Raw genomic sequence first — 15,834 nt, forward strand, 5'->3', positions numbered from 1 at the left:
ATTGAATACTTTTTCCTATTTCCTGGAATAAGGGCTTAAGTCTGTTCAGCTTCTCAAGTCTGGTGCATGGATTCAAACATGTCCATTCTTTGTTCATAACACAATAGAATATTTGACCTGATGTCATTTTTTAAACTTGTTGTGCATTCAGTATAAGCAGCATGATGGGTATGCGAGTTGGATCTATTATTCACTTTTTCATATTTAAGAAATATTGTTCTTGTCTCATAGATATTGACACCAGGCGTAGAGCAGCTTGTGATCTAGTCCGTGGCTTATGCAAGTTTTTTGAAGGGCCTGTAACAGGGATTTTCTCTGGCTATGTTAATTCCATGTTGCAAGAATATGCAAAGAATCCATCAATCAATTGGAAACACAAAGATGCGGCCATTTACCTTGTAACATCGCTTGCATCCAAAGCTCAGACACAAAAGGTACTTGTACCTGCCTTTTTTGTTTTACACCAGCTATACCCAGTATTTGTTTCTTGTAATTCATTCACTGTACAAGAATCTGTTCACATTAATCTGTAGACCAGTACATAAAATTTACATTTTCCTGGTAGTGGGATAACTGAAACAGTAATTGTATTTGACTTGTCTAAATCTTGAGAGGAAAGCTATTGCCATAGCCAGAATTGAAACTGGGGAATACCTCGGTCCCTTCCTTTTGCAGTACACTGCATATCAGTATCAATATTTAAAATAATAGGCTTCTAATGTTTGATATCTAATAATAGTGATGCTACTACCTGTGATATTTTTCTATCCTTTTTCAATTCAGAACTATTACGCTTCAGCTTTTAGCACTGCAGCTAGAAACTGGAGGCCAAAACAATGTACAGAATCACTTGGATAGAGGATATTTTATTTGAGAGTACCAATGTAGTGTCTAGACAGTGTGGTGATTTGATTGCTTTATGAATATCGAGATAAAATTGAGTGCCTTTATGGAAATCAGCCAGAAGGATAGATGAATCATAATGTCTATAAAAATAAATGACTTTCTTTTCTAGCATGGAATAACGCAAGCCAATGAACTTGTAAATCTGACAGAATTCTTTGTGAATCACATTCAACCTGACTTGAAGTCAGCCAATGGTAAGTTTTGTATTCCAGTATTAGTATGAAAACCCTCTTTTATCATACCAAGGTTTCTTCAGCTGCCACTTAACTCATTAATAACATTTCTTGCATGCAAAAGTCTGAAGAGTATTTGTTTGGCCAAAGCCCATGCCTGCCTATATTTGGGTAAGGTTCAGAAATTTGGTTGTTAGAGGCTAAATACTTAGTTTTATGCTACAAAAGTTCATTCTGTTAAAGCATTTGGTGGGGAGGAGGAAGCTTTTTCACATTTCCAAAACATTTGATTCATGATAGAATATTACCTTGGTCCCAAAAATACCTTCTTTCTATCAGCCAAACTTATACAAATACAGATATATCATAGTGACTTTTGGTTATTAGAGATGGTTAGAAGCAGACCTGGAAGAGGAGTCGCTGCATGAAAGAGTACAGTTTGAGTTGTATACGCATTTGATATTTGCCAGAAACACATATTTGTTTATTTTAAAAAATTTCGAAGCTTAGTGTTCAAGTGTTACCTGGATTGTTCAGTTTCACAGAATGTTGGCCAGTGCCACATCATCTAGCTGTGGATCAGGGCGCTGAAAAGCCTGCCAGTTATCTCAATCCAGAGAAAAATACCTGATCCTAAAGTAGTCGGTATAAAGCAATGTTTCTCAACCTGTGGGTCATGACCCAAAATTGGGTTGCAAAAATATATGAGCGAGTTTTGAACAAACTTGAAAAATTAATCAACAAACTTGAAAAATAGATTCTCCTTTAAAGGAGAAATGCATGGGAACCTGTGGCTTTTCCCATACAGGCTGGCAGAGTTCCAGGCTGCTTGGGGTACTTGGGTCCCCTGCCCCCACACACTAGAGCGGTGGCCTGGGGGCAGGAGGCAGCAGGTCAGAAGTGAAGGGGTAGTGGATCAGGACTGGCCATCGATATTTACAAATGGTCCTGGTACAAAAAAGGTTGAGAACCACTGGTATAAAGGAACACATTTGTTTCTGTGCTGTATCAATACTCTAAAAGCACTGTGCTCAGATAATAATAAATCCACTGGGCTGCTGTCAACTCTGCATGTAACTTTATTACTGAATATAAAGTTTATAAATAATAATGGCGTAAAGCTCGTACTATGCCTTTCATTTACAGTGAATGAATTTCCAGTTCTGAAAGCTGATGGTATCAAGTATATCATGATTTTCAGGAACCAAGTAAGTTGGGGTTTTTTTGTCTTTATATTAAAGTTGTTTAGTTTGCAGTCGTTTTATACTTTCACAAACCTAATTAACATATTCTGTCAACATAACACACAATGTTATTTCAACCACTGCCAGGTCCTTCTTGCTGCAGCTGCCCGGCCCACCCCAGGCTGCCCAGCCACTCTTCTCCACCACTGTTGCCACCACCTCCAGGCTACCCAGCGAGACAGTGGTAGCAGTGAAGAGGAGCTGCAGGGCAGCCCAGCGGCTATTGGGCTCCAGGAGACTGCAGCAAGAATGGTCCAGCGGTGGCGAAGGGGGGGGTGCTGCTTTTCCCCCACTCCAACCAGCAGCTTCTGCCCGGCTGCTGCCACTGCTCAGCATGGGCAGGCAGTCTGGAGCGACTGGGTTGGGGCTGTGCATGCGGGTTCCAACTAATCTGTAGCTGTTCTGCTCCAACAGACCAAGTTCAGAGCGGGTGCAGGGTGAGCCAGGGTCAAGATGGTGCGTGCAGGTTTCTGCCAGTACCCACGGGGTTGGGGCCTGTAGTGGCAGTAGCCAGAAGAAGCTGCCACTGCCTGGGCTGCCTAGAAAGGCAGTCCAGCTGTGAAGCTGCCCCAGCCCCATTGCATACCTGGGGAACAGCAGGATGCACCATGGGCCGGGCAGTGGCTGGGCCAGGCAGGACCAAGGGACCTGCTACAGGCTGGGTAGAATCCCTACATGTGCTGGATGCAGGCCATATTTTGTCCACTCCTATTTTAGTGTATTAGGTGGAAATATACCCTGCCATCTGCAAAAACTGTGCATCACAATCTATGATGGATTGTTAGTTCTTAAAGTGAACATAATTGGTATAAAAGTCTTATTAATCTTCAGTTTATTTGAGCTGTGCATGAATACATAGAATGATGAACATTTAGTATTTCATTTCTAACTGGCAGCATTTTATGACCCTTAGCAGTTCCAAAGAATTTTAACAGCTTTGAGCAATGCCCTTTGTCATGACAATTTTAATAGAGAAAGGACCCTCCCCATCCCCAGTCCTTTTTTTTTTTTTTTCTTTCTTTCTTTTTTTTGGACTTCTGAATAGTAACAGTTGACATTTTGAAATGAAATCCTAAATGATGTCTCTATTTTTATTAAGCTTCTCAAGGTTCAGGTCTTCGTCTCTGTAAAAGAAAAAAAAAAGCGGGGGGGGCATGGGGAGGAAGGGTTGGCATGGGAGTAGGCTGATTATACACTACTGAAGTCAATAGCTGTAGTGAGAGCAGAATCTTAACAGTTGCACAAAACATCCTGCTTACTCTTTATGCTGAACAGTATCTCACTCAGTAAATGCTTCCATTTTTAAAAATCAGTATCACTACACACACAAAGTTACGTTTACGTATACTGTAGCAGTTACAGGAAAGGAGAAGAGTATTGTATTTAATTACAGACATAGCTAGAGAATTGTAAAAATGATCACAGTTAAAGAAAAATATTAACATAGAAATTCTTGGCATAATACATTATTAATGAAAATTGTTTAAATAATATTGTGACTATGTGGATGTTCTGAAGAGTGGTGATTTTACAAATTAACAATCAGCTAGGTAGCCCTTGAGATGCTGGCTTATCGGGATTCATAGCTACTGGAGAAGCCTGCCAGAGATTCCGTTTAGTCTGCTGCAGAACTTCCAGTTTTGAAATATTCATCCTAAGGCCTGGTTCGTTTTAGAATCGGATGCCTGTATTTTGAGAAGATGTCTATAAATGGTTATGTCTATGATGCTATGTTTTTATAGGTACCTAAAGAACAACTTTTGGTGTCTATCCCTCTCTTAATCAATCATCTTCAAGCAGAGAGTATTGTGGTTCATACTTATGCAGCCCATGCCCTCGAGAGATTGTTTACCATGAGGGGAACTAACAATACTACACTGTAAGTTTCTAATTAGAAATAACTTTCTCACCAATAAGTGTTTGGCATGTCAAGTTCTTGAATTTCTTCATATAGCTGTATTCTAAATTGTTCAATTTGTAAGGGGTTTGGGTGTGTAAGTGCTTTTTCTTTGATGAAATGTTTAAGCATTGCAAAACTTTTTTTTACTTTACAGCATTACAAATACCGAAATGGCACCATTTGTGGAAGTGTTGCTAACAAACCTTTTCAAAGCACTGACATTCCCTGGCTCATCAGAAAACGAATACATCATGAAAGGTAAGAGCTTCAATATTATGCTTTGAAAGAGTGACTTAACTTAAAAGCCACTAGCTACAGGTCTCTGAAAGTCAGGTTTTTCAGATGTGACTTGCACAGACTTCCTAAAATGTTTGCATTTAGTGTATACCTACTCTTATTAAATAGAGAATTAATGTAGCCCAAATGTATGACCAAGAAAAATAAAAGTAGAGTGGTCTTGTATGGGCCAAGAAAGTATTGTTGGATACAATGACTAATTAGCGTAGGAGCAGGAACCAGAGCTCAGGGTGGTACCCACCTGACTGAGCTACAGAGCTATCCCCCCTCTAGCTGGCTTTCCCTCTGATCCCATGAATCTTGTATTACTTTCCATACAAGTGCCCTGCTTCTGCAGGAAGGATGGAACATTCTCTCAGTCCTGTTTAGCCTGTAGCTTTATTCTTAGGATGCTCTCTTTGGAGGTGGATTTTGATTTTCTCAGGCTTAGACCTTGGAACCCAAGTCTCTCACTTCCAGGGCAGGTGTTCTTAATCTTGCTGGGGCCAATAAGTGAAAGGGCTAATTTTCCTTATCTTCTCTTGTTTACCAATTGTAAACTTTTCTACACAGGAACTATCACAGTTAATTCAGTGAGGTTCTGGTCTTGGCTTAGTTTAGTTCTATTGTAACAGTGATGATGGTAACTTGAAAAGAAGGGATTTATGCTTCCAGTTCATCGTCATAAAGGTAAAATTCTGTCTCATTTTATTTTACAGCAATCATGAGAAGCTTTTCACTGCTACAGGAAGCCATAATCCCATATATCCCTTCTGTCATCACTCAGCTTACACAGAAACTGCTGGCTGTCAGTAAGGTACAAAGAAGGCTGTTTGGGCAGAAGACAGTTTTTCTTAGTTTTTCTTAGTTGCTGCTACTGCTTAAAAAATAATAGGTGCATAGGATTGGTTATGCTTTAGCGGCAGTAAATAATAAATGGCCAATCGGAACAAAAAAGCAGCTTTGTTTACATTGATGGACTTCATTCTTTCTACTTAGTGGTGGAATGTTCTCTTTCTAGACGTCCTTTCATGGGCGGTTCCCCCATTTTCATTTGAAATATAAGTTTTTGCAGCTACACTTAATTATAACAACAATTTTTGTGATATGAACTTTTGTTTATAGAAACATGCTAGCTAGAGGTGCACCGATACATCGGTCTGATTTCGGATCAGCACCCCATAAAGAAAATTGGCTTGTATGGGAAATCAGCTTTTTTTTGCCTGATGTGACTGAAAATTTGGCTGATGAATGCGCCGTGCATGCGCACAGCCACAGCACAGGACGTAGGTGGCGAGAAGCACATCCCAGTAGCTTGGAGAGCGGCATCCAACTGGTAAGTCTGTGGTGGAAGGGGGGGGGGGCCAGATCGAGGGGGGGGCCCCCCCCCACAAGTGAGGGAGGGAGTGGGGCAGGTGCTGCCCGGGCAGGGTGCGGGACTAAGCCACGGCTTGTGCAGGGGCATGGGGCAGCTCCACCCACTTTGTGCACCCTGGGAGGGCATGGGGGATGTGTACTGCCAGATCTGTGCAAGATGGGGCAGGCTGTGGCTGCAGGCTGGGCTGGGCTGGGCTGTGCTCAAGGTGGGGTGGGTGGCAGTACTGGTAGGGGGGTTTGGGGGGCTACAGCAAATTTGGGGGGGGCTGAAGCCCCCCCATGGTCCCCACCCAGCGCCACTGCCACCCAACCCAAGCGCAGCCCCCACCGGGAAGAGCCCAGTGCAGCCTTGGCCTCAGCCCGCAATGGCAGCCCGCCCCACATAGATCTGGGGGCACGTGCTCCCTGTGCCCTCCTGTGGTGCATGTAGCAGCAGGAGCTGCCCCTTCCCCTGCAGCCTCCAGATGAGCCACGGCTCTATCCTGCACCCCACCCCAGCTGGGCAGCACTTGCTCCTGCCCCACTCCTTCCCTTACTCTGCACCCACCAAGCCCCTTCCTCCTCCCCGCCCTTCCCCCACAACAGACTTACCAGCTGGACACCACTCTTCAAGCTGCTGGGCTGAATATGGGAAATTGCATTGGTAGCAACTGATATGCCTCCTTAAAAATCAGCTATCAGTATCAGCCCAAAAAATCTCCATCAGTGCACCCCTAATACTAGCAGATAAATCTGGATTTGTTAATCACATACTTTTTTCTTACAACTGTTTTGTTTTTCTTTGTCCTGGAGATTTTTCAAATTACACTGGTTTAAACTAAGGACTAATGTACAGTTGCTAAAAATATTAGGGAGAAAAAGAAACTGCTCTTGTTCTGTTTTCTTCTCTCTTGATCACTGCTATTTTTTTCATGCAGTTAGATTGACTGTAGTTGCATGTAGTGGTTCAGACATGTAAAGACTGCAGACTACATTCAGTTGCTATCTAAAAACAAACAACCCCCCACCACCACCCCAAACTTTGGTGTGGGGAATAAATGCATTCTGTAAACTGAGCGGTTGCTTACATAACTGAAAATAGTTTTTGGGGTTTTTTTTTTGTAGGTATTTTTTGTCTTGCTGTTACTTTTTGTACTTTAGTTTACTTAGTTCTGAAAGCTATGTGTGTATTTCCAAAATGAATAAGAACTTCTCATGTTGAGGGGTTTTCCTGCTTGCCCAACACTAAGGAATTGCCTTCATTAGAAAATGTAATAAAGTTTAATGACAGTATCCCTTGGTAAAATTTGGATTGCTCCTTTAGTTATGTATGCCAGTAGTTGACATGGCAAATTTGACTCGAATTTTTGTTTTGTTCACAACTTTTTTTCTAGAATCCCAGCAAACCTCACTTTAACCATTACATGTTTGAATCAATATGTTTGTCAATAAGGATAACATGCAAAGCAAACCCTGATGCTGTCAGAAGCTTTGAAGAGGCTTTGTTTATGGTGTTTACTGAAATATTGCAGAATGATGTGCAAGGTAAACAAACAAGCATCTCTCCCTAATACAGGAGCAGGCAATTATTTCAGCTGGAGGGATACTTAATAAGTTTTGGTGAGCTGTGGAGTGCCGCACAGGTAGTTCCACCCCTTGACAGGTGCCCCGGCCCCCTGGTTGCCATCTTGGGACAGGAAGTCCCACCCCTAACCCCTGGCTTTTGTCACCAGAAGTCCCTCCCCTTACCCTCTGGAAACACGCCTTTTGGGAGGGGAGGGTTACCATCCTGGAACCAGAAAAAAAGAAATCATACACTAAAAGTCAAATTCCTACTAATAACATAATTTAATTTTATTACAAAAAATGTTTTGACATGATTTGTGTTTGCATAGTGTATGTAGAGATGAATGCATATTAACTCAAAAATAAAGCCTTACTCTTGTATAGTGGGTGTGGTTGGAGATGGGGAGTGGTGTATAGAGGGGGTTTGTGAAGGGATGTGGCTATGTGGGGGGGGGGGGTTGTGGAGTGTGAGAGGGTGGGGGAGTGTGAGGGTCCCCCTACACTCTCCTCCCACGATGCACAGACCCTGCCACTAGCAGCTACAACAGGCAGGGCTGCTTGTTTGTGCCTCATACAAGCACTGCTGCTGGTGGCACACAGCTCTGGCCAGTGCTGCACGTGGTGGCAAGAAGCGCAGCTAGGCCAGCCCACCTGTATCGTGTGGGGCTCCCTGCGGTGCGGGTGCAGCTCACAGCACTCATGCCACTGGGGTAAGCCCTGCACTATGTAGCCGGCTGCCTTTCCTGCCCTCTGCCATAATAGTCCTAGGACTTCATGGGGAAGCAAGGCGTGGGGCTCCCCTGCACTTCCCAGAACCTGCATGGCAGGGGGCTCCCCCTGGTGGCATGTGAGAGCTGGGAGCTGCACGTGTTGCAGGGAACCCCATGTGATAGAGGTGGGCCAGCTTGGCTGTGCTCCTTGCCACCATGTGCAGTGCTGGCCAGAGCTGTACACTGCTGGCGGCAGCACCTGAATGGGGCACGAGCTACCCAAATGCCTGCTGCTTCTGCTGCTGCTGCTTGCAGTAGCAGTTGTGCACCATGGGGAGGATGCACCAAGGGGGATTGTGCACCCCCTTTACCCTCCCTCACAGCCACACCCTGCCCACCTGATTTGCACGCTCCCACCACACCCCTCCGCACTGCTACCAGCCCCGTGCTCTTTGCTTCCTCCCAGCTGCAGCTCCCTGCCCTCGCTGCCTGCCACTTCCTTACCTGGTGTGTGGAGCAAGCAGGATGTTGGGAGAGCCAAGCAGGTTCCCCCAGTGGCTGCAGCAATGGCAGCAGCAGCCCCATCCAGAAGCTGTGTGCTGGCTGGGCCAGGCCCTTCTGCTCACAACGGTGGGAGCAATGAACACAGGCTGGGCATGGTATAATTAGTTGGTTGGTGCCCTTGGGGGGAGGGGGGGACTGCAAAGAACAGCAGGAAGCCTTAACATCCTGAAGCACGGTGGGGGAGAAGGGGTGGAGATTTTTCATAGTGGAGAGCAACAGATCCCCCACGCCTCTGACTGAGGGACCCAGGAAATCTCGCCCCTCTCCCAGAGATTGACTGATGGCCATCTGTCAAACTGCAGGGAGGGGCAATATTTCTGGGGACCCTTGGCCAATCAGCACCATGCTCAGCCTATGAAATTGAGGGGGGTGTCCATCCTGATAGTGGTAGGTCCCTAATTATAAAGTATCCTGGTAGCTTTTTCAGTAGAGGTGACATACAAATTTAAAATATATGCATCTTGTTTTAAAGCTAGTTAACATTAACTTAACCCAATATCCCTGAATTTGCCTGCCAAATGTTGTTTTGGTTTTTTTTTTTTTGAGTGTTAGCTGCTTAGTTTTCAGGTTTATTCCCTGCTCAGTTGTCTTGTGAAAGATAGCAAATTTCCTCTCCATTTGGATATGCAAAAGGGTCCTAAATACATGTAAGTAAATTTGGGGTAGTAAAACCTTTTCTGGATTCTATTTGCAGAGACTTCCCTGTTACTTATTACCATCGTGTTAAAAAGAAAAACAAGAAGGGGAAGTTGCTTTTATCAATTGTTAAAGATCCTTTTCATTAAGTACAGTGCAAACTGTCATTTTCTACTTTCTCTTAACAGAGTTTATTCCATATGTGTTTCAAGTGATGTCTCTGCTTTTGGAAATGCATAAAAATGAGATCCCATCATCCTATATGGCACTGTTTCCTCATCTTCTCCAGCCAGTACTGTGGGAAAGGACAGGAAACATTCCTCCCTTAGTGAGACTCCTCCAGGCATACTTGGAGAGGGGTGCCAGTACAATAGCAAGTGCTGCAGCTGACAAAATTGTAAGTTGGGTTAATTTGGTTGCAGATACCTCTCTAGCTTTACTTGTAAGATAAATTCTTCTGACATGCTTCACTGTACTTGTAAAATTTTAGTAAATAGCAAGGTTAATGCAGAATTTCTATTCTCACTTAAAGCAAGATTTATTTTTTTTAATACAGTAAATTGAAGATTACAATGGGCACGTCTGCTACACGTCACTGTACAGCGATGTTGTTTACAGCACCATGCTTTAGTACTTCCCTTTGGAAGTACTAAAGCACAGCGTAGTATGGGTGGTTACTGTGCCATGCACAGGTTGATTTTGCCACTATGTCACTGTAGCGGTGTGCTATACCTGGGGAGCACGCTGCTATGGTGACATAGCTGGCAATTACGTGTAGACATGCATGATAAAAAAAAAATAGAATGGAATTATACATTAGTTTGATTTATAAACGTTTCTTTGTGGCATATACATTAAGAGTACAGTGAAATGTTTCTTTGAGGTGTAGTAAAGTGTTATTTTGTTGTTTTTACTTTGGTTTACTTACAGCCTGGATTACTAGGTGTGTTCCAGAAGTTGATTGCTTCTAAAGCTAATGACCACCAAGGATTCTACCTTCTTAACAGTATTATAGAACATATGCCTCCGTGAGTATAACAGATTTTACCAAGTGTATGTAACTAGGTTCAGCTTTCACTACTGAATGCTAGCATTTGTTAATATCGTGTTTATATACTTTGAAAGATCTGAATATGAAATGCAGTGATCTAATATCAAAGTTTCAATTTAAATAAACTTGAACAATTTTATGTACACTTGCTATAAAGCACTATTAATAGGATGCTGTAGTAATTTGAGTCATTGTTCCCATTGACTCTCTAGTGAATCAGTTGACCAGTACAGGAAGCAGATCTTCATTCTACTATTCCAAAGACTTCAGAATTCCAAAACAACAAAGTTTATCAAAAGTAAGTTCTATGCCGTATGTAATTTTTTTGGTAAACCAGAGAGCGCTATCATTTAGAACATGCAACAGACTAAATATACCATAGGTCCCTGAAATGGCTGAAGGGGATGTCTGCATGAACTTAGGAGATTTCTGTTTTCTTTTTATTCTGTTCTTTGTACCAAAATATTTTGTATTATCAAAGTGTTAGAGTGATGTAGTTGTGATGGTCCAGGAACTATGCAAGAGGCAAGAATCTGTTTGAGGTGATAACTTATTGGACCAACTGTATGGTTAGAATAAAGTTAAGCAAGCTTTTGGATGCAATGCAGTCTTTATCAGTTTTGATATTGTATTAGTTGAGAACCACTGTGCTAGGTAAACAGTAACTCTATTTCCCTAACTAATACTTTATATTCCTTTGGATTGGTACTTCTAGTCCAGTCAGAAAAATCCATTGTTAAACCAACATTTTGATATAAAGAGAATAAATTAAACAATCTGCTGCTTTTCCTAACATTTATATCATGAGGTCATTTGTTTGTATGTGCTGTAGTCTTAAATTGACTGTTTTTTCTTTCAATAGGTTTCCTAGTCTTTGTTAACTTGTATTGCATAAAATATGGGGCGCTAGCTCTTCAAGAAATATTTGACAGCATACAGCCAAAGTTAGTATAATTTTTATATAAGACTATGTATTGCAGATGGGGGGTTGTTTATTTGTTTTTTGAAGTGGGAAGTAATTGGTCTCCTGCCTGAAATCCAAAAGATAATACCTGCCCTCACATGCTTAGTTGTTTCTCTCATTCTCAGGGAAGTGGATTATGCACTGAAATTTCTGACACTATATCAAAGGCATTATGTAGCTGTGGTTCTTCCCTGAATTATTCTGTAGTAGCTATAGTATTTACCAAAGATGTACCTGAGAAGTGGACAAAAGATGTTCCTAGGCTCGTTCCCTCTCCATGGGCCTCTACAGAAGTTCTGGCTTTGTTCATCTATGGCAGGGATCAGCAACCTATTGTCGATGGGCTGCATTCAGCCCACAGAGCTATTTTTATCCAGCCTGCTAAGCATAACAAAAAAATAAGATTTGTATATCCTGCCATTTAGTAAGATTTGTGCAAGAATGGTCATTCTGGTGATGGAATATCTTAACAGCTGCTGTCTTTAGCCCACTTTAGGATGAAGCTGTTAGTGAAAGGTTACTGACCTCCTGATCTATGGCAGTGCAGTGATGTGCAGATACTTCTGGTTACTGCTCCTTCCCTCTGCCCCTGGAAAGGTGGTTTACCTTCTAGTATAGCAACCTTGGTTTACATTACAGTAGTGTAATATTACTATTAATATAGTGAACTCATTAGCTTAGTTTACTAGTGATATCTAGGAACTATGAGGTGATATGTGATTCTACTCTAGCTGGAAAACAAAACTTGATTTGCATTCTGTTCAGGTCAACTCTGATTCCATAGTGTTCTTCTTTAGATTATAGATCTTCTGAAGATCTTGTATGTCTTTTAGTTTTAGTTTTTTAATTGGCACTTTCCCATCACCATTTAACATGGTATTCAATATCACAATAGGATGTTTGGAATGGTTTTGGAGAAAATCATAATTCCTGAAATACAAAAAGTATCTGGACAAGTAGAGAAGAAAATCTGTGCTGTTGGTATTACAAAAATATTAACAGAATGCCCTCCCATGATGGACACAGAATACACAAAGCTATGGTAAGTAAGAGCATCCCCTGAAGTTTGGCAGGTGAAGTTATGAGTTTTTTTGCCAGTGCAAATGAGTATACTTGATTGCTAGTTTTTTTAAAAAGCATTATTCTAGTTTTGCTCTTGTTTATTATGAGGGGAGTATTTGCAACGTTTATGGTAAGAGATATGTTAATACTTCTTCAAAGCAGATGCTTTGAGGCTACCTAGCCAGGGATACAGCAGTGAATAGGGCAGCTAGGACCTTGTCGCGGTTCCTGCATGGAGTTCCTGCTTGACTGTAGGATGTTAAGCCTTTCTAGTAATTTGGGACTCCAGAGGTAAGTTGCTTAAACTTTTAATTAGAATGACTGATATTAGAGGTAACATACTATAAAGAAACTCTTGGGCTAGCAGAATAAAAGGATTAATTTAGGAGTGTTGTAATCCTTAGGCACTTGAAGAAAAATGTAAGCTATCTACAGTCTGTTACACTTACAAAAAGACTGCATCTGTTCAAGTCAAGACATGTAACCAGCTGATTTATTTGAACACTTAGGCTAGGTACAGACATTCAAAAAGGCCAAGGCAAAATCAATCTGTTATGCAGTTTTCCATAAGCAATGCAGTAGGAAACAAAACACATATTTGCCCTTGTGGGAGGGGGATTGTGGGAGGACACAAACCTTAGATCATGTTCTGCCATTTCTAAACCAGTCTATGTGTACCAAACTTCTGTTAGGTGTATAGACTGGTTTTGTGTGCCAAACTTCTGTTCTGTTATAAGTATAGACAAGTTTCTGAGCACTTATACTGGTAAAAGTATAATGTCTGTATCTGGTCTTAGTTCCTTGTTGGTACCTGCTGAAAACTGTGAAAGAAACTCTTGAGTTGGAATGTTTTTTAACTCTGCCCTGTGCTGACCTAGTGTGATTTTAAATTTTTGATTTAACCTCTTTTCCTGTGTAGGACTCCTTTACTGCAAGCCCTCATTGGTCTCTTTGAATTGCCTGAAGATGATACTATTCCTGATGAAGAACACTTTATTGACATAGAAGATGCCCCTGGATACCAGACTGCATTCTCTCAGCTTGCCTTTGCTGGGAAAAAGGAACACGATCCTGTGGGTCAAATGGTGAACAATCCGAAAATCCACCTGGCACAGTCTCTTCACAAGCTCTCTACTGCATGTCCAGGCAGGGTAAGTGACTTGATATATCGAAATTTTTCATTGTACAGAGAAAGAAAATCCTTTTCATAATGAATCTCATGGTCAGTAAGTCATTTTGCTAATAATCAAGGCTGTGTGTGCCAGAATCAGAAGGCACCTGGCTGGGGTCTTATGACCCCTCCCACCTTGTTCCTTGGGCTTGTTCCTGCCCATGGCAGGGGGTTGGACTCGATCTGTCTAGGTCCCTTCCGACTCATTGATTCTATGATTCTGAAGATGGTTTCTCTTATTTAGTCTGCAGCCCAATTACTTTGTAAGTTTTGCTCTGCCATCCTAAGAAGTTAGTACATCTGCGTCATCTAATTATGAGATGATCTTAAAATGTAAATTTCTTCCCTCTCTTAGGAGAAAAGAAACTTGCAGGGTGAAGAGATGCTGATAATTAGATTATAATTCATTTACTGAGTTTATGAGTTAAAGGATTGGACTAAAAACAGAATTCAGAGAAACTTTCCAGTGCTTAAATAGATTAGCAAACTTAAACAGAATAGCAAATTTACATATTAGTAACTGTAACTATGTTATTGTTGACATTGAATATCTTTTAGGCAGAATAGGTATATGCCTGGACATAATAATAGATTGCAGTTAAATGCATTAAACTACAAAATATTTGTTTTCGTAACATTAGAGGTCTTCAGGATTCTGAAAAGCAAAGATCTAGGAGATCAGGGTAAGACTTGCTGTACTAAACCATCTGTTTTTATAATTGGAGGCTTTTTGTATTTATATTTTTTATCCCATTCAAACTACTGTTAATGCTGCCTGTGTATAATTGTAATATCAAGGTAAATAATGACAAATGCTGGGAAATAAGATCTCTGCTAGCAGACAATTTCTTTGTTACAGAAGGTATTCTTTATGCTGGAAAAACCATTAATGTCAGAATTGCATTTTGGTTTCTCACCTGGTATTTTTAGATCAACATGGTTCCGAATGAAGTAATGGTCATTTTAAAGAATACACATGTTAATGCTTCGACCTTATTTTATGTTTAAGGTTCCATCAATGCTGAGTACTAGTCTGAATACAGAAGCCTTGCAGTATCTCCAGGGATATCTCCAAGCTGCAAGTGTAACACTGCTCTGATTGAAAAGTTTGACAAGCAAGATCAAAAGTTGTTTCTCATAAGGATGGTTGATATTGACTATGTTTTTAAGCAGAACACAGACAAACTGAAGCAGGTTGCTACTTCAAAATGTTATTGCAGAATCCATTGTGTAAAATATAATAAATGTTGCTTTGAGCAGAAACTGAAAGAAAGAATTAGGCGGTTCATGTGATCATAGATAAGAGGCAGCTGACTTCCATTCCCAGTTTAATTACAAAGGGAGTAATAGCAGTTTTACTGTATGGGATTGATTTTTTTTTTTTTTTTTTTTTTGAGTTCTGCATTTGCAGTGTTTGGATAACATTTTGAAATGTATGGCGAACACGAGCTGTCAACTCACTTTCAGTCACTAAAATTCCTTTTTGTTTTGATGTTTGTCCTTTGTATTTCTTTTGTCTCTTTCTTTAAACTTTATCTAAATTGTGAATAAATAAGAACTACTTGTTTAAAATGTCTACTAATGTGCACTTACTGTTTTTAAAATACTCTAATCAACAGAAAAGAGGATTTTAAAATTTGGTGCAGAACATGGTATGGGCCTGTAAGGCTTCTTCTGCTTTTACCTCTGATAATGCTTCAGATATAGCCAAGCACCTTTCAGAACAACACCACAAATATATTTAGAGGGAAATCCCAAGTAAGTTTACTCCTCTAGTAATAAAATTATTGGTGGCAATAATTGTGCTAAAAGGCATCTCTGGCTTTTGGGCAAGCATATTAATAATGCAAAAGCATAACACTCCCTGTTAAAATTTAATTAAAACCAGGATTCTGATGTACTAAAATGAGGTTATGTAAAACAGCTCTGGTGTGCCTTAATAAAGTTGTTTTTTCTCCACTCCCTTCAGATTTATATTGGCCAGATTTTAACTCTTTAATTTTAGTTGCATTAATGCATAACTGGCTTGTAAATACAGTTATTGTACTTGCAGATCTTCAGTTACACATTTTAACTTGAAGTATTTGAGAATACCAAAAATGTCTGAAAATTAGACAATTAGGCTGTGTCCAGATGAGCACAGCCATACAGTATGTGGTGCCACAAACATGTCTGTGGTTCCACATTCAGTTTTTCTCTGTGCTGCAAGAGAGCAGTGGGTGTGGGGGAGGGATATCCAGGTGTCAAAAACCGTG

At 41.0% G+C, this 15,834-nt stretch overlaps 1 protein-coding gene across 1 annotated transcript in view; it reads left to right on the forward strand.

The window, feature by feature from the left end:
- Positions 1-15,538, forward strand: part of CSE1L (chromosome segregation 1 like) — a 31,440-nt gene extending 15,902 nt beyond the window's left edge. Inside the window, exons 12-25 of the mRNA XM_090065004.1 lie at positions 232-434; positions 1,016-1,100; positions 2,226-2,287; positions 4,066-4,202; positions 4,378-4,481; positions 5,219-5,316; positions 7,250-7,400; positions 9,520-9,728; positions 10,262-10,359; positions 10,595-10,680; positions 11,245-11,326; positions 12,242-12,388; positions 13,328-13,559; positions 14,589-15,538. Of these exons, the coding sequence (XP_089921130.1) occupies positions 232-434; positions 1,016-1,100; positions 2,226-2,287; positions 4,066-4,202; positions 4,378-4,481; positions 5,219-5,316; positions 7,250-7,400; positions 9,520-9,728; positions 10,262-10,359; positions 10,595-10,680; positions 11,245-11,326; positions 12,242-12,388; positions 13,328-13,559; positions 14,589-14,678 (1,784 nt within the window). The 3' untranslated portion in view covers positions 14,679-15,538. The remainder of the gene's footprint in view (positions 1-231; positions 435-1,015; positions 1,101-2,225; positions 2,288-4,065; positions 4,203-4,377; positions 4,482-5,218; positions 5,317-7,249; positions 7,401-9,519; positions 9,729-10,261; positions 10,360-10,594; positions 10,681-11,244; positions 11,327-12,241; positions 12,389-13,327; positions 13,560-14,588) is intronic.
- The last annotated feature ends 296 nt before the right edge of the window (positions 15,539-15,834 follow it).

This window comes from Crocodylus siamensis, chromosome 10, assembly GCF_052110815.1.
Source record: "Crocodylus siamensis isolate JL-2025a chromosome 10, ASM5211081v1, whole genome shotgun sequence".
NCBI classification, from domain to species: domain Eukaryota; kingdom Metazoa; phylum Chordata; order Crocodylia; family Crocodylidae; genus Crocodylus; species Crocodylus siamensis.